At 42.4% G+C, this 26,232-nt stretch overlaps 1 protein-coding gene across 33 annotated transcripts in view; it reads left to right on the top strand.

Annotated features, from left to right (window-relative positions):
• The window catches only part of LRRFIP1 (LRR binding FLII interacting protein 1), a 105,485-nt gene that overhangs the window by 59,140 nt on the left and 20,113 nt on the right, over positions 1-26,232 (top strand). For 9 of the 33 annotated variants that reach the window (XM_083626750.1, XM_083626753.1, XM_083626752.1 and 6 more), the window contains 8 exons: positions 7,004-7,069; positions 11,716-11,793; positions 17,627-17,659; positions 19,387-19,512; positions 19,738-19,809; positions 22,888-23,058; positions 23,951-24,043; positions 25,705-25,797. In XM_083626750.1, coding sequence (XP_083482876.1) covers positions 7,004-7,069; positions 11,716-11,793; positions 17,627-17,659; positions 19,387-19,512; positions 19,738-19,809; positions 22,888-23,058; positions 23,951-24,043; positions 25,705-25,797 — 732 coding nt within the window. The remainder of the gene's footprint in view (positions 1-7,003; positions 7,070-11,715; positions 11,794-17,626; positions 17,660-19,386; positions 19,513-19,737; positions 19,810-22,887; positions 23,059-23,950; positions 24,044-25,704; positions 25,798-26,232) is intronic. The other 24 variants (XM_083626745.1, XM_083626737.1, XM_083626743.1 and 21 more) reach the window with 11 other exon arrangements.

The raw sequence follows: 26,232 nt of genomic DNA, 5'->3' as shown, positions 1-26,232 counted from the left end.
TGTACAGTGAAGCCAGAAGCTACAGGGTTGGTTCTTGCTCTCCCTTTGTGTAGAATCTGTTTCATATGTCACATATGTTGACCATGTTCTGTTACATCTTAGAAACATCTTCTTGTTGCAGTTCATGTCACTTGTGCTGTGCATTGAGCATGTGATCTCTATGAATGGAATGCACATTTGCCTTTGGTGTGTCTGTCAGCTCTGTTCTGCTCATCTTCCCTTTCCCTCCCACTAGAATCCTGCGGTTGCTGCTTGTGAAACTGCTAACAATACTTCTGTCTGCTAATTGTGCCTGTTTTCCAGCTGCTGGGTGGTACATTACACTGTAATGTTAAAAAAGATAAAAGAGACAACATCATAGCTTTTGCATTTAAAGAAAAAAAGGCTAAATTTGTTGCGATGTCCCAACAAAATAACAGGGGGAGGGTGGCGGGGGGGGGTCATTCCATAGGCAAGCTGCAAAACCTTGAAGCACACCCCAGATTAGACCCTCTTCCTCCTGCTATATTTGTCCCTTCCATGCAGTGTCTCTGTGGCAGTTCAAATCATGTTTGACTGTAATGTTTTATGACCAGACCTTCTTTTGCAGTACTACACTGGGTGGAATGTTAAATCCTAATGATAAGGAATCATGATGAGAGATTGGTGAGGCAAAAGTGGAAATAGTTTGGAGAATATTTAAAGAGGTACAACAGCCAGGAAAAAATATCCAAGTAGGGGTAGATACGTGAGCAGCAGTAAATAACACTTAGGATAGAATCAAATGGATATGAAGTGTAACAAGGACCAAGCAGAAAGCCATAGAGGGATGGATAGGGAAGTCTGGAGAAATGAGATGAAGAGAATTGAAAAATGTATGTATTAAATTTTGGAAAATGCATTGGGGAAAAATCCCCTAGTTCCTAACCAGGGGTGCCATGGGGGAGGACAGTGGGCTGAGGGCTTCCCCAAAAATTTTTCAAGGAGGGTGCGGATCCCCCTCAATATTCCACATAGTATGTTAGCTTCTACTTCCACCACCTCTCCGCAAAAATGGTACTTCCCTGCCACTTCTGCTGTTCCTTTGCGCTACAATTTTAGCTAGGGTTGCCATACGTCTGGGAAATCCCAGATATGTCCTCTTTAGTGGGCCAACGTGCCCATCCAAGGAGATTTTTACATTTTAAAGTAAATTTCCAGGGTTGTCTGGGTTTTTAAAATATATTTAATTGGCTTTTTGGCTTGGGTGGTGCAGGCTCGGAGTCAGGTGCAGGCTTGGGTGTGGGTGGCTCTGGTGTCGGCAGCTCAGGTTTGGGCGCGGGCTGCTCTGTATGCCGTGGCCACTGCCAGCCCGAGCTGGGGAAAGAGGCACACAGGTGCGGCGACAGCCCTGTGCGCCCATGTGCCTCTTTCCCCAGCTTGGACTGGCAACAGCAGGGGTTGTCCTTTTTTTCGCTCTTCAAGCTATGGCAGCCCTAATTTAAACACAAGTTAATTGTCAAACATATTTACGTATACAGTGATACCTTGGGTTACGTACGCTTCAGGTTACATACGCTTCAGGTTACAGACTCCGCTAACCCAGAAATAGTGCTTCAGGTTAAGAACTTTGCTTCAGGATGAGAACAGAAATCGTGCTCCGGCAGCACGGTAGCAGCAGGAGGCCCCATTAGCTAAAAGTGGTGCTTCAGGTTAAGAACAGTTTCAGGTTAAGAACGGAGCTCCGGAACGAATTAAGTACTTAACCCGAGGTACCACTGTGATAGGAAAGTTTTTAAGAGAGTTACATTAGAGTGTAATGTTTGGAATTTAAAGTGCCATCTACCACACAGTAATTTTCTGTGTGTTCATATTAACTATGAAGGCCATGGCCAGAAACATATTTTCATTTATTTATTTATTTATTTTATTTGAACATGCACAAACATTTTAATTTTCCTTGCTAAAGCTTAAGATAGGTTTTTATGTTGTCACTTTTATAGCTAATTTGAATGGGCAGACTTGATTATTTCCATAATGTATGAATGGGTGCAGACCAGATTTGGAGCAGCCCTCTGCCATCACTTATTTTCTCCTAGAAAAGTGCAGCCTTTTCTCTGGTGCAGGAAGGAGGGGGCTATGAACAAAAGCCCAGAAACTGGCTTCTCAGATCATGATCAAGAATTCATTTAAAACAAATATGGGGAAACATCTGTAATTCACAGTTTTGAACCTAGTATTTCTGAGCAATTAAATATTAGTCATTTCAATGGCATTATCCCCTTGCCTATCCTGATACTTCCAAATGCCTCAAGACAACTCCTATTGCATTTACGCGTCATAAAAGGGCACCAGTTTAGCTTCATTGTCCAGAAAGTGGGAGAAGCAACAAGAGGAACAGCCATTTTAGATCTGGTCCTAACCAATGTTGATGACCTGGTTAGTGGGGTAGAAGTGGAAGGATCATTAGGCGCGAGTGATCATGCTCTTCTGAAGTTTACTATACAGCGGAAAGGAGCAGCCAAGCATACTAGGACACAATTTCTCGACTTTAAGAAAGCCGACTTCATAAAACTTAGGGAAGTGCTTGGTGAGATCCCATGGACAGTAATACTAAAAGGAAAGGGAGTTCATGATGGCTGGGAGTTTGTTAAGAGGGAGATAGTAAAAGCACAACTTCAGGCAATACCAATGAGACGGAAACATGGAAGGTGCCTAAAGAAGCCAGGGTGGCTATCTAAAGAACTTTTAACTGAGTTAAGATTAAAAAAGGATGTGTACAAAAAATGGAAAAGGGGGGAAACCACCAAAGAGGAATTCAAACAAATAGCCAGCACGTGTAGACACAAAGTCAGAAAAGCTAAAGCACAGAATGAACTCAGGCTTGCTAGAGAGGTTAAAAGCAACAAAAAAGGCTTTTATGGGTATGTTCGTAGCAAAAGGAAGAACAAAGAAACAGTGGGGTCACTCAGAGGAGAAGATGGTGAAATGCAAACAGGGGACACAGAAAGGGCTGAACTCCTCAATGCCTTCTTTGCCTCAGTCTTCTCCGATAAAGAAAACAATGCCCGACCTGAAGAATTTGGAGCAAATGATTCAGCAGAGGAAACACAGCCCAGAATAACTAAGGAGATAGTACAAGAATACTTGGCTAGTCTAGATGTATTCAAGTCTCCAGGGCCAGATGAACTGCATCCAAGAGTATTAAAAGAACTGGCAGATGTGATTTCAGAACCACTGGCAGTCATCTTTGAGAATTCCTGGAGAACAGGCGAAGTCCCGGCAGACTGGAGGAGGGCAAATGTTGTCCCTATTTTCAAAAAGGGGAAAAGAGAGGACCCAAATAATTACCGCCCAGTCAGTCTGACATCAATACCAGGGAAGATTCTGGAGCAGATCATTAAGCAAACAGTCTGTGAGCACCTAGAAAGGAATGCTGTGATCACCAATAGTCAGCATGGATTTCTGAAAAATAAGTCATGTCAGACTAACCTGATCTCGTTTTTTGACAGAATTACAAGCCTGGTAGATGAAGGGAACGCAGTGGATGTAGCCTACCTTGATTTCAGCAAGGCATTTGACAAGGTGCCCCATGATATTCTTGTAAAGAAGCTAGTAAAATGCGGTCTTGACTATGCTACCACTCAGTGGATTTGTAACTGGCTGACTGACCGAACCCAAAGGGTGCTCATCAATGGTTCCTCTTCATCCTGGAGAAGAGTGACTAGTGGGGTGCCACAGGGTTCTGTCTTGGGCCCGGTCTTATTCAACATCTTTATCAACGACTTGGATGATGGACTCAAGGGCATCCTGATCAAATTTGCAGATGACACCAAACTGGGAGGGGTGGCTAACACCCCAGAGGACAGGATCACACTTCAAAACGACCTTGACAGATTAGAGAACTGGGCCAAAACAAACAAGATGAATTTTAACAGGGAGAAATGTAAAGTATTGCACTTGGGCAAAAAAAATGAGAGACACAAATACAAGATGGGTGACACCTGGCTTGAGAGCAGTACATGTGAAAAGGATCTAGGAGTCTTGGTTGACCACAAACTTGACATGAGCCAACAGTGTGACGCGGCAGCTAAAAAAGCCAATGCAATTCTGGGCTGCATCAATAGGAGTATAGCATCTAGATCAAGGGAAGTAATAGTGCCACTGTATTCTGCTCTGGTCAGACCTCACCTGGAGTACTGTGTCCAGTTCTGGGCACCACAGTTCAAGAAGGACATTGACAAACTGGAACGTGTCCAGAGGAGGGCAACCAAAATGGTCAAAGGCCTGGAAACGATGCCTTATGAGGAACGGCTAAGGGAGCTGGGCATGTTTAGCCTGGAGAAGAGGAGGTTAAGGGGTGATATGATAGCCATGTTCAAATATATAAAAGGATGTCACATAGAGGAGGGAGAAAGGTTGTTTTCTGCTGCTCCAGAGAGGCGGACACGGAGCAATGGATCCAAACTACAAGAAAGAAGATTCCACCTAAACATTAGGAAGAACTTCCTGACAGTAAGAGCTGTTCGACAGTGGAATTTGCTGCCAAGGAGTGTGGTGGAGTCTCCTTCTTTGGAGGTCTTTAAGCAGAGGCTTGACAACCATATGTCAGGAGTGCTCTGATGGTGTTTCCTGCTTGGCAGGGGGTTGGACTCGATGGCCCTTGTGGTCTCTTCCAACTCTATGATTCTATGATTCTATGATTCTATAATACCAAGGAATCTTGGCAATAAATCAGCAAACAGTGAAGGAATGATGACAGCAGTGAGCTTAGCTCACTCTTTGAATATGGTATGTAAATTTACCCTAAAGGCAAATCAAATACTAAAATTATGTAACCAAGCAGTCAAATTTAGCAAAATTTACTACAAACAGGCTGAAATATTCAAGCTATTTTAATAATTAAATGAAGTTGTTCTATTTAAATTACAAGTCACAAAAGAGAAATAATACTTAACTAGTACTATAACGTCTAATTGATTAGGTTAAGTGACTAACTCCTCTTATTTATTAACAATACCTGCAACTCATGGAGCAGAAGATTGTGGCAGGTGTCATTTTGGGGTCATTCCCACCGCACACACACGCGCACACACACACAGAGGACTCTTCTCAGGTAATGCCTGCTTGGACTCACACTTTTTTTAAAAAAGGCAGCATTCTTTGTTTGCTTCAGAACTATTGTTTTTATCCATATGGAATTGGCTGCCCTGGAACAACTCGCTACTTTCAATACTGCGGTGTCCAAAGTAGTTTAGGTCTTCTGCCCATTTGTGAAATAGAGCAGTAGTGGAAAAACTGTAGGCTGAAAATAGGATAATGGTTCTGAAAACTGGCATTGAAATAAAACGGCTGGTATCTATAAACTTTACAGATCTATGAGGCTTCTACAAAGTTTAATGTTTAAGCACTGGGGGGGGGTGTTTCAGCTGGAGCACATTTCTGGCACCTCTCAGGTGTGCACCATTGTGGGTCGGTACCCCCCGCCCGCCTGCTGCTTGCCTTTACATACTTCTGAGAAGCCCAAATAAACATTTCAAGTCAAGACAGAAACTGGCCAGCATATGCAAGTCTACACTTTATAAAAGACTATGACTCCACCTTGCTCCTAGCTGCTCCTAGCCGTGCTATGAGCTGGGGCCAATTTGTATTTCCTTTTCTTCAATATGTCTCCCATGGAGTGGCGGTGGGCTTTAAGCTTTCCAAGCAGGCCTCTGCCATTGCCCGCATGCACACCCGTTTGCACAAGGGCCCTTCCAAGCTGGTCTAGCGGATGCCTAAATCTAAGAGACTGAGGGAGGTGAGGGCACATTTCTTTGACCTGCACCAGAACCAGATGTGATCCTTGAACCAGCTAGGGAAACAGCTTGCCTTAGTTTTTAGCACCTCCCCGGGCAGTGAATGCAGCTGTTGCCAAACCAGCATCTGCCCCAAGTTACCCAGCAACTTACTGTGACAACTTCATGGTGAGTTCCAGCACTTATTTTTCTTTGGGGGGGAAGCACTGTGTTTAAGGTTAATTCAGCAGCCATAATGTTTCTAGTAACTTGCTCCTGATGTTATTAAATAAGTTTGATAGGCACAGAAACTGATCACTGGGTACCCTGCAAGGAAAGCCGAACTCTCTAAGTTGTAGTGCAGTGTTGCTGCTCGTAGTACTGTGTTCATTCATTCATTCATTCATTCATTCCTGCATTATGCTTACCTGTCACTGTTTTTTTTTAATGGATGGAGTTTGTAATTTCCACACTCTTAATTTATTCTCACCACAATTGGGAGCTGAGAAGGCAGTTACTTGAAGGAGGAGAGAGAGAGAGAGAGAGAGTATGTGTATCCTTAAGTCTTTCTGTACAGAAGCCTATTTAAACATGTTGCTGCCCACACAAAGCCCTTAGGCTTTGAATCAGTAAAAATAAATAATCAACACTGACAATGATCCTGTCTTGAATATATGAGTTGAAAGGAGCCAGTCTGCAAATATTGCGGTAAGGCAACCTTAATAGGCCTAGCTACCACTCAGCTTAGGCTCCTCAGTTCAGGTTGTGTTCAAGACCATATTCCTGCTTCCATCCCCTCATGGTACCTTTATTTGCTCTTCATGCTGCCTCCAACCTGACCTCTTCTGCCTTCTATTCAGTTTTATGCAGGAATCTACCAGTGAGCCAAGCAATCTTTGTTTCTTTCCCTCTGAAACTGTTTCAAACCTGAAATTGTGTAAAAGGATTTCCATTCATTTAGGAATTGTTGTGCAATACCTACAGGGTACTGAGTTTAAGAGAGACGCAGCTGGAGCACAAGGTGCCCAGCAACATTCCTGATGTGAAGAGTGGGATCCCTCACTTTAATTCTGCATGCATTTGGACTAGTTTGCAGGGGGTTTTCCGCATCCTTCCCTTGCATGCAGCTTGCACTACACTGTAGGAGATATTGACATTTATTTTGTTTCTTCCTTTCCATTTCCTTTGTCTCTTTTATTTTGCACCTTGCTGTATTTTGAACCTCCCAAATCTACCAATACTGTTCTGACTCTGTTTTTTAATTGTAGGCATCTCTGTATGATGAGAACTTTAACAGTGGGAATCGTCGGTATAGTGCCTCTAGTTCACGTCCTGTAAGATGGTTTCCACATTTTTGTGCTGGCCTCGTTTGTTTTGCACTAAAACATGTTCTATTGTAGTAGCTTGTGTAGCACTGGTTGCCTGCAATGTTTTCTAAAAAGACCACTTTCTGTAACTACCTGAAATAATAGGTACTTCCTGTTTAGATCTAAATGCTGTTCCTTAAGATACAATGAGCCCTTTCAGATATAACAGGCCTGGTTCAGTAAGCTGAGAATGAGTGTTTGACCCACATACTTCTCTCTTACCCCATACCTGACTTCCACACTTTGATAAGCATTAACAAATGTCATTGCAGTGTACAACAATAAAATTAAGACAGATAAACAGTTTTCCAAAAGACATTTGATGCTTCCCAAGTCTTTGTCTTTTAAAACTAGAGTCCCCCCCCTTTTTTTGTTCATAACAGAGAACTCTGGTTTAAACAAAACAGAACTAAAATGTTGAAACAGGCACACAAAGGAGATGAGTAGAGGGAGGAGGACTTGACCCTGGTGCTAATTTCTGTCAAGGATCCTTTTGTCTAAAGCAGTGGTTCTCAAACTTTTTTCTCTGGGCCACACTTTCAGAATAAAAAATTGCTTGTGCCACACCATTTATTATAATTATTAATAGGAAACACATTGGAAAACAAAAAGAAACAACTCCTAGTGGTTCTTGATTCATAACCTAGAACACAACAACTTTATAATATGATTATGGGACACCCAGAAAGCATCAAACAAGGCAGCTACCGTATTGGCCCGAATATAAGCCACACTTCTTTTCCAAATTCCAACCATGAAAAGTTAAAGTGCAGCTTAAATTCGCAACCTTACCAAAATGTGCTTTTGCGCACCAACCATTTCTGTTTTTAGGACAGGGTGGGGGCAGGGGGTAAGATGGGCTCTCCTCTCAATCTTTCTTCCACGCCCCCACAGGTTCTTTTTGGGCGTGAGTTTCCACAATCCCGGATCCCTGCCTCCCTCTGTCTCCTTAGGGGCAGAGCAGGAGCCCAAAAGCCTGGCCAGGAATTCAAGAGGGAGGCTCCCAGCTTTTGGAAGCAGAATCATGGCTCTGCCCCATCTCTTTCCATGGAGGTGCATGGAGGTGCGCCCTTCCTTCCCCTCCCTGCCTTCGATGACTCGTCCCCTTCATGAGGTGAGGTGGGATGAGCCTGGATCTCAGCCACTCCCCCCCCGCCCATGAGAGATTTGGGGGACCATCCCTCCTCGGCCTCCCCTCCTCTCTCCCTTTTCCCTTAGATCACATTTCTCTTTGACTGCCCCATTGAGCCTTGGTTGTTGAATGTTTCAGAAGCCGAATGGGCTTCCAAAATGCATTAAGACTGACAACTGAGGTCCCACTGTATTGATTTTTTATTTGCATTTACAGTGCTACGAACAGGTGTTTCACCCGCTTGCGGGTCCTCTCTAGTACCCATAGGATTTTCTTCTACATTTGCCATTTACGGGTGTGAGTGCCTGTGGAATTTTAAGGCTTCTATTCTGGTATTGTACTTTTTCCTTTCCCCCCTTGAATTTTAAAGGTGCGGCTTATTTGCAGGTGCCACTTATATTCGGGCCAATACGGTACATAAGAACACAAATCATTCCCAAAATATATTGATAGTCCTTAAATCAGTGGGATTACCTAGGGGGGTGCTTAGAGGCAAGTGGGTGGCAGGGAAGCACTTGAGGTGCAAATGAGTCTCAGATTTTGAAAAGCTGGCATCAGATCACATTCAACAGTTTTGTAGAATTAATTGAACTAAATGGTTTTAATTGAATTTTGATGCGTTGCCATATTTTGAAGAGCAAAAAAGAGGACACATTTGATGACTTCTACTTTTAACTGGATCACTATGACAACTCTACCCATGAAAAAGAGGATGTTTCCTGGGAAAAGAGGACATATTGCTCTTTAAAATATGGCAACCATAATTGAAGTGTGCAATTAATTGCTACTGTTTTGAATGCTGTTGTGTCATAACTTTCCTTGTGGATTATGCAAACCACTATTCTGAATAATACTTTTTATACGGTCAACTAGAGGGCACTGGGGTTGAGTTTATGGAACCAAGGGGGCAGTGCCCAAAACTGTTTGGCACCACTGCTCCAAACTATGGTTTGTAGCAAGGCTGTTAAGCCTGTTTATTTTTACAGAGGAAAAATAAGTCAGAGTGGTATCAGTCGGCAGTGTTCAACAGTGTTCAGTTCCCCTTGGTATTCAGTTAGAAGAGTGCAGGAGAATGTACTGCAGCCTGCAGGTTGTGTGAAAGTTGGCTGAACTGCTTTAGACACTCCTTGCTCCCCTCATATGTGGGGCTTTAATCATTGCTTCCTGTTTTACTCCATCTAGAGTGAATGAAGTTACGTTGCTGTTATTCCTAAACTAGAAACTGTGGCTTGAGCAAGTGCTCCAAACTAGAACCGCAAGGCAGGATCAAATTGTAGTTTGCAATATTGGTTTGAGGAACTCGCTTAAACCACAGTTCGCCAGCATGGATAGAACAAACTTTGGTTTAATGGAAGTAGGAATAGTTAACAATTGTGTGAGAGTACGTTCGGCAAATCACAGGAATACAGGCAATGTGAACTATTTTATTTAAATCTGAATTGCAATTTATCATCTTTAAATAAAAACAACAATATTTTAAATGTAGATCAAGGCCAGAGGTGGGATTCACCTAACAAACCCAGTCAGTGGAAACCCTGCACAAGGAATTCCATGTGTGCAGCCGGACTTTCTTCCTTCCCCCTTCCCCTGTACGCCCCTTGAAATTGGCTCTCTGTGGGCTCAGGAAAACAGTGGGAGAAGAAGGGGGATCATTCCATAGGCAAGATGCGAAACCTTGAATTACACCCCAGATGAGAGCCTCTTCCTCCTACTATACTGCCCTTCCATGCAGTGTCTCTGGAAGTACAAATCATTTTTTATTGTAATGCTTAAATGACCAGACGTATTTTGCAGTACTACACTTGGTGGAATGTTAAATCCTATTTTTCTCACACTTTCTACTAATGATTAGCAGAAGATGTGGATTTTCCATTGCTAATTTTCACTTACCAGTTTGGTTTTTGTTTTAAAAATAATACTAATTAAAAATGAAATACTGTTGAAATTATCTCTCTCATGTTCTGAGTTAATTTTCTCATGGTATGCATAATTGTGGAATATTGTTCAATGAATGTCAGTATGGTCAACCAGCTTCTAGCGGAACGATATTGGACTTGCACCAATCAATGCTTAGGCAGTTTCTGATTGGATTATCATTGGTTATCATTGGATCATGTTAAATGCTTCTTAAAGATGAGCAAGGTTCTGGATTGGTTTCATCAATATGTCTTCTGTGTGTGTGTCTCATTCTGTGAGATGAAATTCATAGTGGATTCCAGAAGGTGAGGGATATTTCACATTAAATGTCCTCTTAAATTACACAAGATACATAGGGAATGTAATGTATGTGCAGTGCATTAATGTTTTTGGCAACTGATCTTATGGGAAGTGATATTATGATCCCACAAAGTACCCCACTTTTAAAGTAACCTTGATTACCAATCTCTACTTAATGGAAAAATAGTGTTTTTATGGGAATATTATTTTAAAACTCCCATTTTTCAGTATAGTTTAATCAGCCATTAGAATAAATCTAGTCAGTGCTGCTAATGCTTATGCACTGGGTTCAGACTTTAAGTGAATCTGCAAAGACCCTCATTCTTATTCTACAGCTCATAAATTTTAATTGTTTTTGGGGTAGATTTACACAGTTCTGTTCTGCTGCCCACAGTGTGGATACCACTTCTGTTGCACTGGTATTCATTATTGTGAATTCAGCCTACCCTACCTCACAGGGTTGCTGAGAGGATAAAGTAGGAGAACACATATATTTTCCTGAATTCTTGCAAGCAAGGGCAGGATAAAAGTGTTAACAAATAAATATACCCCAGGTAACATTTCATTGACAATGTTAGCACAGATTCTGACTCCCCAGATGCCGGTTAGTAAATTATTTTTGAAAGTAGTTTCATGAGCCGTTTGTAATAAGGTATGGGGAGGGAGACTGTTTAGGTTGAGAAATCCCACTGGGCACATAGAAAGCCTTGAGTTTATGTGCAATAACTCTTGAATTTTGGAGCTAGCGGCAAAAGTGTTCATAAATTCACACCCTAATTTGTATCATTATTGTCCACCTGAGAGGTAACAAGAGCATAATTTGGTTATTTGAAGCAGATTTAATATGAGCACGCAATCTTAAAGGTAGTTTCTGAAGTTCATGCTTCTCTAGGTAAAATATGCAAAATGTTCCAACGATTATTGGACCAGACTGGAATCTAATCTTAACTCTGGTGTGAGTGCACCAACTGTCACATGTCTACAAACTTACCTGCCACTAGACTACATGGGCAATGACTCAGAGATTTTGCTGGTGGTATGTAATTCTACAGAAATATTTTGCTTCAGTTTTTTTAAATGAATCTATTTTAGGTTGGTTTATTAACTTCCAGCATGGGGACATCTACTCTGCCTTTCTGTAGCCATATGCTATCCTGCTCTTAACTTATGAGAAATGCTAGCAAATCTGTCTGATTTCTACTATCCTAATGCTTCTTTTTTCTCATCTCTGTTTGATGCAATCTTTTGGGGTGTTTGTGGGCAGCCTTCGGAGTACAGTTGCTACCTCGGCTCAGGATCTCGAGCTTCTTCTAGAGCTAGTTCTGCTCGTGCAAGTCCTGTGGTGAGCATGCTTTTCTGCTTCATCTTTACCTGATTGAATCGCTTTAATTCTGTCTCCCAAGGCTATTTCTACTGAAGCAAGATCACTGCAATATATGGGCGATTAATGAGTTCTGATTCATTTACTATTGAAAAACGACGGGCCATCTTTTGAACTAGTTGAATAACCACCAGGTCATTCGTACTGTAACTGGGGCTCTTATTTCTAATTTCTTCTCCAAATGTTATTAGATGTTATGAAAATTCCGCTAAGATAGGTGTTTGCTGCCCTGTGCTTGTAACTCAGGTTGAAGATGTTTCCTTGATGGCTTTCTGGTTATAAGTAGCTTTTCACTTTAAGCAAAAGAAAAGCACAATGTAGGGAAGGACTGGTTTTCAGGTTGCTTAAGACAATGGAGCCACAGTTATGCTTTTGTATATTTTAAAAATGTATGCCCCATTTCCCACTGCCTAGGTTCCTCCTCTTTCCCCCTTTTTTCTCCCCAACCTAATACTGCATGCAACACTAGTGTCTCACAACAAATGAAACTTATCTTTAGAAAACATCTGAAAAGGATCTAGGTTTAGCATTGCTTAAACTTAATTAGGTAAAGGTAAAGGGACCCCTGACTGTTAGGTCCAATCACGGACGACTCTGGGGTTGCGGTGCTCATCTCGCTTTACTGGCCGAGGGAGCCGGCGTACAGCTTCCAGGTCATGTGGCCAGCATGACTAAGCCACTTCTGGCGAGCCAGAGCAGCGCACGGAAACGCTGTTTACCTTCCCGCCGGAGCAGTACCTATTCATCTACTTGCAGTTTGACGTGCTTTCGAACTGCTAGGTTGGCAGGAGCAGGGACCGAGCAACGGGAGCTCACCCCGTCACGGGGATTCGAACTGCCGACCTTCTGATCGGCAAGCCCTAGGCTCTGTGGTTTAGACCACAGCCCTACCTTGTAGACTTCAGTTGTCTCAGAAAATATTTTCCATATTCTAATATTATCAACAACAAGCAAATTCATGATTAAAGATACGGTAATGAGCCTTAGGGACGCGGGTGGCACTGTTCGTGCCAGTGTTGAGTCTTGTCTGGTACATTAAGTCCATCAGACAATTTAGCCAAAGCCATAGACTGTCATTTGGTACAGTTTCATTTGAAACTATTCTGAGTGTCTTACATGTCACTTGATAAAATACTTCACAGTCCAAGCTTACATATCATAAAACAATGAAAGTTAAAATATACCTAGACAATTGAAATAGCAACAGTGTAGTAGTAAAGGCTTTTTAAAATCACAACTACATATTTGTTATAAATTGAATATAATGCTGTCTTTATTTTTTGTGTCTGTAATGATGTTGGAATGTGTCTTGAAAACATTTTGCAATTTGCAATTAATGTTTTCTGAAAGATCCTGAAATACTGGAATTGTAAAGATGGCCTCAGAGCTGTCTCTTACAGAATCAAGCAGATCCAGATGTTTTAAAAACGACGCTGCTGCTCCATCCTAGCCTTATATATAACCTTCAGTCGGTGTAGTCACTGTTTTAGCAGTAAAAGTGATCAATACCCAGTGGCGCTCTATACTAGGGCTGGGCAATATCTGGTTTTCAGCATTGTGACGTATCAGCAGCTAAACATGGTGATATACCGATTTATCACAATGTCTGAAATCAGAACTATGAAGAGGCAAAGCTACCTAGAGAGAGGGACATGGAGAGGAGCATGAAAGGCTGATGTTCTTCCCAGAATGGTATTGCCACTATGGTGAAAACAGTATCTGTTCATTTATACCCACTGTAAACTGTTTAGAAAAAGAAACAAATAAATAATTAAAAGTTAAAATTTCAAAGAACTTTTTTTTTAAAAAACCCCACTATTTTTCTCCCAAGAAGCTCAAGCTGATATACACGGTCCTTTCCCCAATTTTATCATCACAGCAACCCTGTAAGGAAGGTGAAGCTGAGAGGAGTTCAAAGTGATGCATGCCACTGCCCCTGTTTTATCCTCACAGCAACCTTGAGATGTAGGTTAGGCTGAGAGTGTCCAGGTCTCTTCTGATCTCTGCTGTTATTTCCCCATTGCATTGCACTCTAAATAATAATGATGATGATGATCATTATAAAAGCTTAAGCGGCCCAGATTCTCCTTGCATAGTTATGCAAGTAGTTCATGTTTATTCTTTGAAGTTTATGATACCCCTGCTATTCTTACTAATTGTACTCTTAAAGGTTAATATAAAACGTCACCTTGCAGTGTAGCAAAGTGGATCATATTCTTTACTACAATGAAATCTAATTTAAAATGAACTTTTCCTTTTATTTGTCACTTTTATATCTCCTTTCCTCCAAGGAGCTCAAGGTGTGCTCCCCATTTTATCCTAACAACCCTGCATAGGCTGGGTGAGAGACAGTGACTGGCCTGCGCTCAGCAGGGGAGCTCCATGGCTAAGGGGGGGTGTTGATTCCTGGACCTAGTCCAGCACTCTAATCATCATACTGGCTTTTACTCATAAATAACTTCCACTGAGCTCAGTGAGATTTCTTTCAAAGTAACGGCACAGGATAGCAGCCTGATTTGACTTAAATGTACCATATAATTCTACTGTTGAGCTGAATTAAATTACAAAGAGCTCCATCTGCTGGAAAGTGCTGTGTAAAACAGCTTCTCAAAAGTAGTATTTGGGTTTTGGGGGGCTCTGGAAAGAAAGAAAGAAAGAAAGAAAGAAAGAAAGAAAGAAAGAAAGAATAGGAAGCCTGAGGACAACCCATGAGGCAAAGGCAAGGAAGAGCAGAGATTGTCGTTTGTCTTCTTGCAATGCTAAAAATCACACCAAATGTTATTTGGCTGGGAAAAGCATCGACAGCATAGCAATACAGTAACGGAACAAGAAGAGAGAAGCCTTCCCACAAGCACTCAGTTTACTCCATTTCAGTTTTATACGTTCAAGAAAATAACATTTCTGAAAGAAAATTTCATTTCTACATCAATTTATTTATTAAGAGTGGTATTCAGCTAAGTTCTCCTCAGAGTAGACTCACTGAAATTATTGAGGCTAAGTTAGTCATGTCCATTAACTTCAGCAGGTGTGCTCTGTATAGGACTAGCAGCAAATACAATTCTAAATTTGCATGCTAACACTCTCAGGTCAGTTCATATATTCTGGTGGTGATAATAGGTTGGATGCAGTTATGTTTTGAAAAGACCAAAGGATATCAGTGGGACTTGTTAGTCATGATAGCTAACTTAAATCCTGTTATTTCAATTAGTCTAATCCAAGTAGCTTTGAATATGCTTTTATGGAAGACGACAGATATTCAAATGTCTGAGTCACAAACTGCCCAGTAATTTAAAGGTTATCACCAACACTTTGAAGTGTGGCCAGAAGTGGAGAGTCAGCCAGTGCTGCTGTTTGAGATCTGGAGCCATGTGCTTTATTCAACTGGTCCCAATTAGCAGCTGGCACCTATACTGTCAAGTACAGTACAGTTTCTAATGACTCATCAGAGTGAGCCCCAGGTACAGGGGTGCCAACCTGAATAAAATATTGAGGGGGCCCAGGTAAACCCTGCCCCCCCATAATCAGTCACATGATGCGGTGCACACATACCATTTTAATAGCAATGCCCATCAACTTTGCAGGCATCCAGTCCCCTCAAATATTCATTGGAGGTGGCGAAGACCCCTCAGCCCCTAGGAGTTGGCTCCTATGCCCAGGTGTAACACATTGTGTTAGTCCCATCTAAACAGCAAACGAAACAACAACTAACAAATAAGCTGAATATCACAATTACAGTAAAAGTCGTATAACATGGTTAACAAATCAATACAACATTTAGACTCTATAAAACAAAATTATCAAAATAGCAAGTAACTAAAGTAAGATAAGTACTGTTAAGTTCACAACACACACCCATGATTCAAAATCTTTTGGTCTGTTCAGTTCATTAAAATACACATAAAAGACTCATCATGCCTGTTGTTAAGCCAGCTCAACCAGGTGCTGAGCCAGCTGGGGTCCTCAGGCCATGGTGGGGTCATGGACTGGCTGGATGCAGAGGCGTGGGGGGGGGGAGGCACCAGCTGGGGAACCCCCAGGGAAAGAAGGCTCAGGGCCAGGGGAGTGGTGGTGGGCGATGAGGAGTGGTCAAAGGGAAAAGAAGGATCAGACCAAGAGGAGGATGTGTCAGAAGCAAAAGAGGTAACAGGGTTTCATGAACAGGAAGAGGCTGTGGCAGAGAGCAGTCCAGCACCAGAGGCAGAATCAGAGGCTGGAGAGGAGGTTGGCCAAGAGGCAGAGTTCAGGTGGGCTGCTGAAGAATCCAGGGAGTTTTCCCCTCCTACTGTGACCAGCTCCTCTCCGCCCTGGCCTTGTAGAATATGCAGAGAAGTGAACAGAGCAGAGCAGAGATTGGTTGCACAGACACAGTTTGCAGGGGAGGGGCCTGGGGGGAGGCAGGGGCCTTCAGTCTTTCCAGCTGCCTCATTGGAGCAAGACCTATCGGGAAGAGCTGCTGGGATCACTAGGCCTGTACTGTTTTGGTTTCTTTGAATAAAGAACTAACTTCACTGACACCCATGTTTTTTGTTGCTGACCTATGCCTGACCCAACTCCGGCTCCTGACAGGTGGAGGGGATGGAGCTCTTGGGCCTACCACCAGTAATAAAGTGAATGTTTACTCCAGGTAGTCCTCCAAGGCACAACTGATAAGGAGCCGGCCCACATCACTCTCAATAGTCAGACGGTCCATTCCCATGTGAGGAATTCAGAGGCAAACCTGTCCCTCTAGAGTAGCGAGTCGCAGTGGCCCTCTGTGTTGAGGTTGACCAGGAGGTCCAGCAGTGCCTCCATGCTCAGGACATTCTTGATGCACTGCGGTCTGTCCACCAGCAGCTGCTCCAGCTTCTTAAGTCACACCTTGGCCGACATGGGGGCAGCAGCGGTGGCAGCCGCTTCCACATTGTTTGCAGAAGGAACAATGACTTGCTTAGGAATTCCTTCAGTTATGTCCACAAACCTGCTACACACATGTTGGCTGGATTTGGTGGGTTTGCAATGCCACACTGGCAACACAGGATATTCCCCGGCTGATGGTTGCAGGCTCTTTCATGTATTTCACCTCTGACTTCGTGTGTCTCCCGAGAGTGAGATGCACACTATCAGTTTCTTTCCCTTTAAAGTCACGTCTCAATCTCGGAGTCGGATGTCTGGGGTGCGTGCAGATTAGACCACACAGATGGAATCACTGAAAAGACGCAAAGAGAGCTTTGCAAAGTTTAATATATGCTAAAGAAAAAGAAACACTTTAATCACCTTATTCAGCTAATTAAAGTGACTTATCAGCACCTGCTACACAGCTGCAAAAACTATGTCAGGATATGCACCCTGGCTTTTAAAATGGTACACATCCTGTGGAACAATAATGAACCCTAACATTTAAACAAGATATTCAACAGGTGGGTGTGGAGGGGAACTGGCACTTTCATGAAAGCTAAAGGAGAACATTGTGGTGTAAACAGTCTTTTCCGTTCACATGTTAAGCTTTCAATACTTTCGTCACTTAAAGCATTTGAACACTATTCAAGTGCCTGACAGATGCAATGGGGCCTGTTTAAAACCAAATCAAACTTTTAAAAGAGGATGAATTTTAAGGGATACCTTTTAGTCTCTGAAGTAAACAAAAAAAAAAAACAAAAAAAGTTCCATGCTTAGTTGCTTAGGAGTAAATAACCACCTTTACTCCAAGATTGTATACAGCCAGTGATGTCATGCTGAAAAGGTTTGAAGACACTCTCATGATGGGAAAATGGGTCCTTGTGGTTCAATTATGGTTTCTTTCTTCTCTCTCCTGTAGGTTGAAGAAAGGCCTGAAAAAGACTTTGAGAAGGTAAGAGTGAATGGGTAGCATGGTTGTGTGTGGGAGGAAAGGTATCTGTGCACAATATTAAATGACAGGCATAAATTGAGAAATGTCTCCTAATCATGAAGAACAAAAATAAGATTCACTGGATTTTGGAGTTTCTATTGAAAATGTTTTGATGGTTTTCAGCTCTTAAATTTTCTGCCATTGACTCTTTATTGACTTCATGTATGTGCAATGATATATTCATAGTTAGTTATTCTTGCTGTATTCAGAAATCCAGGTGTTATTATATTTCAGGATATATACCCACTTTTTGCTGTAAGAATAAGTTTGAATAGTATAGTTTGGAGGTTGTGCTTTCAGAGTTAATCTCATTACATGTACTTGTTGCTTAGAGTGGCAGGTGTGATACATGGCCAGGAATAAAGAAGGAAGATGCGCATGTGTTTGAAGTCGAACAGAATGGCAAACCAGGAACAGCTTGATTCTGATTTGTAGGAAATGTGTAAACCACAGATTCTCAGTTAGGACATCCTAGGAAACAAAAAACCAGGAAGTTTTCTCTCCAGCCAGGTGCTTGAAGGGAGGAAGGGGAGTGTTGCGCCTCATTGCTTTTCCCCACTCTGATGAACCATGGTTTGCTGAAATGTCAGTGTTACTTCTAAACCAGGTCACAGGTGCAATTTAAATGAACTTATCAAAGCTTTTCTGTTTGCCTTTAAACATGAAGAACAGTTTTGTGATTAGTAAAATATTACTGAACAGAAGGCGATCAATGACTACAGTTCTTGCCAAAAGGTTATGTTCAGCTTCCTCTGTCAGAGGCACTATTCACCTGAATACCAGAGAATTGTAGATTTGGAAAGGGGTCCCAAAGCATCCATGGCAGATGACCACCCAACCTCTGCTTAAAAACCTCCAATGAAGGAGAGTTCACCATGTTCCAAGGAAGTCTGTTCCTCTGTCTAACAGCTCTTAATGTCAGAAAGTTCTTCCTGATACTTAGTTGGAATCTCCTTTCTTGTAACTTGCAGCCATTGGTTCAGGTCCTCCCCTCCAGAGCAGGAGAAAACAAGCTTGCTTCATCCTCCATGGGACAGCCCTTTAGAATCATGAGTGGGTGGAATGTTGTTTTGCTCAGGTCCTGCTGTGGGGCTTCCTAGAGGCATCAGGTCGCCCACTGTGAGAACAGGATGCTCGGCTAGATGGGCCACTGGCCTGGTCCAGCAGGCTCTTCTTCTGTTGTTAACAAATCTTCCATAATGAAAGGTGGGAAACATTCAAGAATATCCTGAAATTAAGCAACAGTTTTTAAAATTTACAACTAAGACAATATTTCCCGTCTTCTCCCTTTCATACTCTTCACTTTTTGATGGGATATTGGGTAATGAAAAAGACTCTAAATACAAATCATAGCCAGCGTGTTCTGAAATTAAAGTTGGAAACTAAAGCAGTTTGGATTATTTTTAATGTGCTGTTGAGTCTGTCTACCTTTTTGAACCAGGAGCGCAACTAGTTCAAGTTGTAAGAAAGGGATTTGAATATTAGGAGGAACACCCTGACCATATGAGCAAGTGGAACACGACTACTTCAGAAGTGGTGGGTTCTCCTTTGTGAGCAGAGCTTGAAGGGGTGATAGTGGAGGTCAGGGGGTTGGACTGAATCACGTTTTGAGGTCTTTTCCGAATCTTAGATTCTATGACAAAGACTTACACTGCTTTTATTGTAAACACTCCTTGATTGTATTCCAGGGGGTTCGTACTGTGTCAAGCTTGTCAGCAGCTACGCTGGCCTCTCTAGGCGGAACTTCTTCCCGGCGAGGCAGTGGAGATACCTCCATCTCGGTTGATACTGAAGCATCTATTAGAGAAATTAAGGTAAGCTGCTTGTTGGAGGTGAAAGCTGGTAAAGGGACTTGCTTCTGTCCCTCATGTCTTACCGTGCAAAAGTAATTGGTATAGGGATATATATTTCATCACAATGAATGACTTGTAAAAAGAATGACTAGGAAATTCTATTTTTGTAATGTCATTGGTTACCCAGTGGTTTTCAGTGATTACTCAGTGGGGTTTTTTGACACCATGCTTTGCGATTTTCTTCAGGATATCAATGAGTTAAAGGACCAGATTCAGGATGTAGAAGGAAAATACATGCAGGGACTGAAGGAAATGAAGGTACAAGTTTATGTTGGAGTGAGCTTGTGGGATTAACCTTGGATAAATATCCAGAGAGGGAACAAGAATGGAGTGTAATTTAACAAGCATGTTTTCTTTCAGAGTTGTAAAATTGCATCCTGAACTTACAAAGTTCTAGTTCTAATTATTCAGCTCATAGCAGCGTAGGTACTTAAAGCACATTAACAGACTGAGCAAACAGCACACTCACTTAAAATAGCTTTTGCATGCTTTATACTACTACTTCAAGAGTATACACTTTCACATAAAATCATGCATTTCTGAAGAGCTGTACAGTTTGAATTTGGCCAGTTTCAGTGAAAAGGGGGTCAATATGAACTAGAGAATCATTTTAAAATCAGACCCAAGCATGTATGCTGATTCTGAAATTCTGTACTACAGAAGGGAGCGGTTATAAAAAAATAGTTTTTATTAAATATTTTCTTGGGTTAAAAAAGTACGATCATTGTCTCGGTTTTCAGGTTGTAGAGTCTTTTCTACAAATCAGTTACATTCGATGTGATCCATTAATGTTGTATACAGTTTAAGGTTGGGGGAGAAGTGGGGGGGAGGGGTGGGTAATAAACTTACATTCTTTTACATTCTTAGTAAGGCTGAGTTCTTTTAAGGTTCAGCATAGTCTTTCTGTGGCACAGGCATTCTTTATGAAATGCTGTTCAACTTTCCACTTTTATTTCCCCCACAGTCATTAAAGGACACCATAAAAATTTGCAACAAGACCCAGAAATCTGAATAATGATACAGTGTAGCGGCTAAGGCAGTGCTTTCCAAACTTTTCATGTTGGTGATGTGCTTTTTAGACATGCATCGTTTCATGACACAGTAATTCAGGTTTACTAGCAAACCGGAGACACTCTCCAGCAGCAGAGAGTGTCTGCCAGCTGTCTGGGATGTGCGTGTGTGTGGCCAGGCCCTAGCGCCAGGACACCAGCCCTGAGCAGCATTGCTGATGCACTCTCCTCGCGCCAGCATCCCAGCATCCCATCCCTTACAAGGCTGCTCAGGGAGGACAGTGTGGGGACGCGACAGCCGTGCATCTCGATTGAAGGGCGCATGGCTGCTGCGTCCCCATGACACCCTCCCCAAGCAGTCTTGCAAGGCTCGGATCGGGGAGGGTGGCGCGAGAAGGGCGTAACCATGTGCCACTCAATTGCAGCCTGGGATTACATGGCTGCCACATCCCCATACGGCTGCCCCTTGCAACTTGGATTGCAGCCTCAGTGCTTGCTTTTGTGCTGGAAGGATAAAGCACAGGGTTGTGTGTTTTGTTTGGTTTTACTTGCTGCAAACCTAGAAATAGGTTGTCCTCTCCCCCCCCCCCCCCGCCCCCGGTGAGGCGCTCCAAGGGTTAAACTCTATTGCCTAGAGAGGCCCAGGACTCATTGAGAGAGGTGGGGGGATTTAAATACTACACACACCTTCCTATTCTGTTCTAGCAACCCTGGGGAGAAAGAAAAAATTAGCTTTGGGAGTTTCCAGTACTGTAGTATTGTTAGGGGAGGTTGGTGCATTTGGAGGAAAGGTGAGCAAAAAATTGGGAGGATTTGTTGCTGCTTTTCAGAGAGTACGGGGATGGACTTTCCCAGCTGTTGTAAGGATTCTCAAGCTTCAAAAAAAAAAAAAAATACCTTCAAAGAGCCAAGCACAATCCTTTCTGCGGCTGACTGATTGCAGCCCATTAGCATATGTTGGTCCAGGAGCGCCTCTTGATTAATGCCAATTAACCAAATTGTGGAGGAACCAACCACAAATCATGCCGGAGATGGAGGCTCCTCCATGGCAGGGACACACTCCCAGGTCGCACCCTCTCTGCCTTTCAAGTTGGCAGACATGGGCTTGAGCAGCACAGCAGGGAGCTCCCTAGACTCCACTGGGGAGCATTGCCGGGATTTTTGCCTCATAAATCCTGACTTTCCCCTGCCTGAACTTCCTCACTGCCCACGGCTGCCATTGACTCGTGACGCAAGCCAGAAACCACAACCAACTAAATCCTCTCCCCTCCATTCTGCCCCCCCCAGGACCCCCACAAAAGCCCTCATCCCACCAATCTCTCCCTTTTTATCAAAGGGAGGTAGGGCAGGCAGGAAGGCAAGCAAGCAAAAATAGTCTTCTTTAAAAAAATTTCAAAACCCTTCCTTTTAGATATGGAGGAAAGCTATTTAGGGGCAACTAACAATGTAAACCCCACCAGAAAATAAAAATAAGAACTCTTCTCTCTCTTTTTTCCACTGGTGGGGTGAGTGTGAGGGAAGAAAGAAGGGCTTTCCAGTTCTTTCTGGTTAGCAGACTCTGCATAATTAGCTGAGCTCTAAGTGGAAAGATACCTGGGCAGCCCAGGAGGAGAAAGGAGGGAGGAGGGAGAGAGCAAACAAAGGTGCCTGCAAATTATCCGCCAAGTATCTGCCAAGTATCTGTTCAGCTGAGCTACCCTTGGGAAGCTTCATGTCTCCACCTTTTGTTCACTGGCATATTGCCTTGTTAAAACACTCATCATGGGTTATTGTGGCGATTTATCGCACAGCCCTATTTGGGGTGCATGGGAATTCCTGAAACAATAACTCAAGAGTTCTTCAATGTGACCTTTCCCAACTGCCACCCTATTCCTTTAGAATGCTTTTTAAACCTCCTGGTATCTCTTTATAGTAGGCTTAGGCATGAGACTGTGACACCAAGGGAAATGAGTGCTAAACTTAGAATCATTTGAAGAGTTGGAAGGGATCCTGAGGGTCATCTAGTCCAACCCTCTGCAATGTAGGAATCTCAACTAGATCATACATCACAGTTGGCCATCCAACCTCTGCTTAGAAACCTCCAAGGAATGAGAGTCCACCACCATCTGAGGGAATTTACAATAGATGCCCTTAGATTTCCAGAAGTAGTTTTTAAGTTGCATGAAATATCACATAAAATGCAAAAATTAACAGGTAAGAAAATGTTGGGGAAATAGAATAAAGTGCTTGTCAATGCAGTCATTGACAAGGTTGTCTTCCTAGCATTTTGACTTGGTTGGTAAACTAAAAGTATTTATTAATCACTGTGCTTTTTTCTTTTCTTTAGGACTCTCTAGCTGAAGTTGAAGAGAAATATAAGAAGGCTATGGTATCAAATGCTCAGTTAGATAATGAGAAAACCAATTTCATGTATCAAGTAGACACCTTGAAGGATGCATTGTTGGAATTGGAAGAACAGCTTGCAGAATCTAAGAGACAATATGAAGAGAAAAACAAAGTAAGTAGTGATACATCAGAAGTCTTAAGAAGGAGTCTTAGGCTATAAACCTAACCCTACTTACCTGGAAGAAAGCCCCATTGGCTTCACTAGAACTTACTTAACTGTTATTGGCCTCCGTCTGTCTCAAGAGACAATGGAGTTCAGTTCTGGGGCAAGTAAAAGCACTAGAGAATCACAGCACCTGCTGTGACCGCAGAGACCGGTAACTCATGGCTGCTGCCTCCCGTGTTGTATTTGCTGCATTGTCAGCATCAAAGTGACCTCTCCAAGGCCCTTACTTCTGAGTCAGCATATTTAGGATTGTGCTGTTTGCATTGTCCCTATGATGGCTCTAGTTTTTCTGAGGCACCTTTTAAAGGTCCCTTTTTCTGAGCAGATTAACTAAATTAATGATGGGTTTACACATGGCATGTATATTAAATATGTGTCATGCTGCGGAAGTGAGCCGTAGCTTTGTATGCAATCCCCCAATTGGCAGGAACTCTTGCGCATATATCAGAGCCAGTGTGAGTAAATGACTGAATTAGTAGATCCCTCTTTTCCCCTCAATAGTGGGTGAGTCACATGGGTGGAGCCTTCTCACATAAGCATTTATGCACGTAGGTCTAGGTTAGAATTTAAGGATTTTATGCATGGTGAAAGACAGGCCTTAAGCCCAAAGCTTTCTCCATGACTTACCACTTGCCTAATGTACAGGCTGGGCTAATAGAACTGGTATCTAATTTAGAATTTATATATAATAACTACCAAAGACAGGAAGATGCCCATCAGCAAGCAGGAACATCTGGAATGTTGAGACAGGTATAATGCTGCAATATCCTTTGCAAAAAATAGCTTTCTTTTCCTAAACAGGTTCACATAATAAATATATAATGTGTTTTCATTGTAGGATTTTGAGAGGGAAAAACACGCCCATACTGTATTGCAGTTTCAGTTCATGGAAGTCAAAGAGACTTTGAAACAAAGAGAAGAACTACTTGCAGTAAGTGAATTCTTCAGTTAAACAATACTTTCATTAATATCTTGTATGCTAGCAAATGGACCACAAAATATTCCTTTCTCTAGCTTCAGATTTTCAACAAAAAGTGATTCTTTAGTAATTATCAAGAACATCTCATCATACTGTTCTAGGTTAAATTATCATTAGATGCTGTCTGGACAAAACACCAACTATGTACAGGTTATCTAAGCAAGTGATCTTGCTTTATATCCCTTTTTAAAACATTGTAAATTACTGTTGGATGTGTAAAGCATCTGAAGGGAAACTTGTAATTATATTCAAATGTGAATGGTTTTGAATTAAAGAGCTACTTGCTTACCAAATCACAGGAAACAAGGTGCCTACTGTCTGATATGGCTCACTTCTTCTTGGAGTGCTGGTGTTGACTTCTGGGATGTGGGACAGAAGTCAGGGAGGGCACTGTTTCCCTTCTACTGGGATGAAAAATGTGGCTTGAGGAGATGCCATCTGGAGATACCAGATTCTTTTGTGGGTGAACTGGGAGTGTTTGAAGAGAATTGTGGCAACAGCTATGCAAAGAAAGCATTTGCTCCTGTAATCAAATGGTTGCACACTGGTACCTTCAGTTTGAGAAACTGTATCTGATCTGATCGTATCTTCTGTGCTGGCTTTTCTGGCTCCACGTGGGATTAGCACTGCCTAGTGCTTGGAGGCAGGAACTTTAATTGCTTCACGGGAGCTTTTAGCCTGTATGGTGTTCCCAGAAGCTGCATCAGTTTAAGTTCCTGCCTTGAACCTCGAAGCATTAGCATCATATATATAGCACTTTTCTGTCCTAAGACCTGTATTTGTAACATTATTTATATTTGCCTTTTACTCAGCTCCTTCTTTATAATGCTCCCAGGACCTCTCACACTCCCTTATCTTACTCATTTATGGCTTGCTGTGAATGAGATTAATCAAAGAATGACAGAACTGTAGTGTTGGAGGGGACCTCACAGGTCATCTAGCCCAGCGCCCTGCAGTGAAGTGCGTTGCTTCAAGCCTTGCCCTTGCTCCTCTGCTCCTCCCCTTCCTCGTGGAGGAGGTGGTGTCCAGGGGTCCGAGTTGCATCCATCCGCTTAGATCACTGACCAGGCTGAATCTACCACTTATTGCCTTTTCCTTCCTTCCTTCCGCCCTACTTTTATGTTCAAAGTGGGATGGTGGTGACTAACTTCTTAAGCGACTGTGTCACATACTAAGTCCTAAGAACAATGTGGCCCCTCTCATCAAGTGTTGACGTATTTGATGAATGCCAACTAGAATGTTTATACTAATCTCTTCCTCTGCCCACCTGCATGCACACAGCTTGGCTGGGGTGGTTTAGCTTATATGGAGTAAGCAGCTGCACCGTCCTGGTAAGACAGGGAGGAGTGTAGGCCTGACTCCAGCTCCTGTCCATACTGTGAGGTGGCCACTATGTTCTCTGTTAGAACGTAGCATAAAGAGGTATTTTATCTTAAGGAGAAAAGGTCCTGGGATTTCAAGGCAGAGCCATAAAATTTGAGTAAATGGTAGGTTTCTTGGATTTAGTTGATTTAACTTTTTCATGGTACTTTTAAAATGCTGTAGCCTTGGGTTTTTCTTCTGATTAACTCTCTTGTCTGCCTTCTGTCTTCTTGTTTGCTCCTGTACTTTAGGAAATCCGAAAACTACAGCAGAAACAGGAGGGCTATGTCAGGGAAATGTCTGATCTTCAGGAGACAATAGAATGGAAAGAAAAAAAGATAGGGGTACGAGTCACAACTTTGGCCAGATTGTCAGTGCTGTCTTTTAAGCAAGAGTATTAAACTCCACACAGTGTTATAAAATGCTCCTTTCTGCGAAAAAGACTTGTGTCCTTTATAAACAGAGTAGTAGCTACCAAAGCAGTTTTGGAGCTGGGGGTTATGTGTGCACCAAGGATAGAATTTGGACAGAACAGAATTCAGAGCCCATGACCATTTGAATACTGCAGAAATGGAGCAAATTTATATTAATTAATTTAATTTTAATTCTTACCCGCATAACATGAAATTCAAAGCCTTATATTTCCGTATAAGTTTAGTGATGATTGTTGAATGTGGCCAATATTTAGACACAGTAACGGTTTTCATAACTACTACAGTACATTGCTCTGCTTGCTGATCAGCAATTTTGCCTGCATGACACTGTTAATCAAAGAGAAA

The sequence above is a fragment of the Podarcis filfolensis genome (genome assembly GCF_964270895.1).
Source record: "Podarcis filfolensis genome assembly, chromosome: 1".
Lineage (NCBI taxonomy): Eukaryota > Metazoa > Chordata > Lepidosauria > Squamata > Lacertidae > Podarcis > Podarcis filfolensis.
This window is presented reverse-complemented; position numbering and strand designations above follow the sequence as displayed.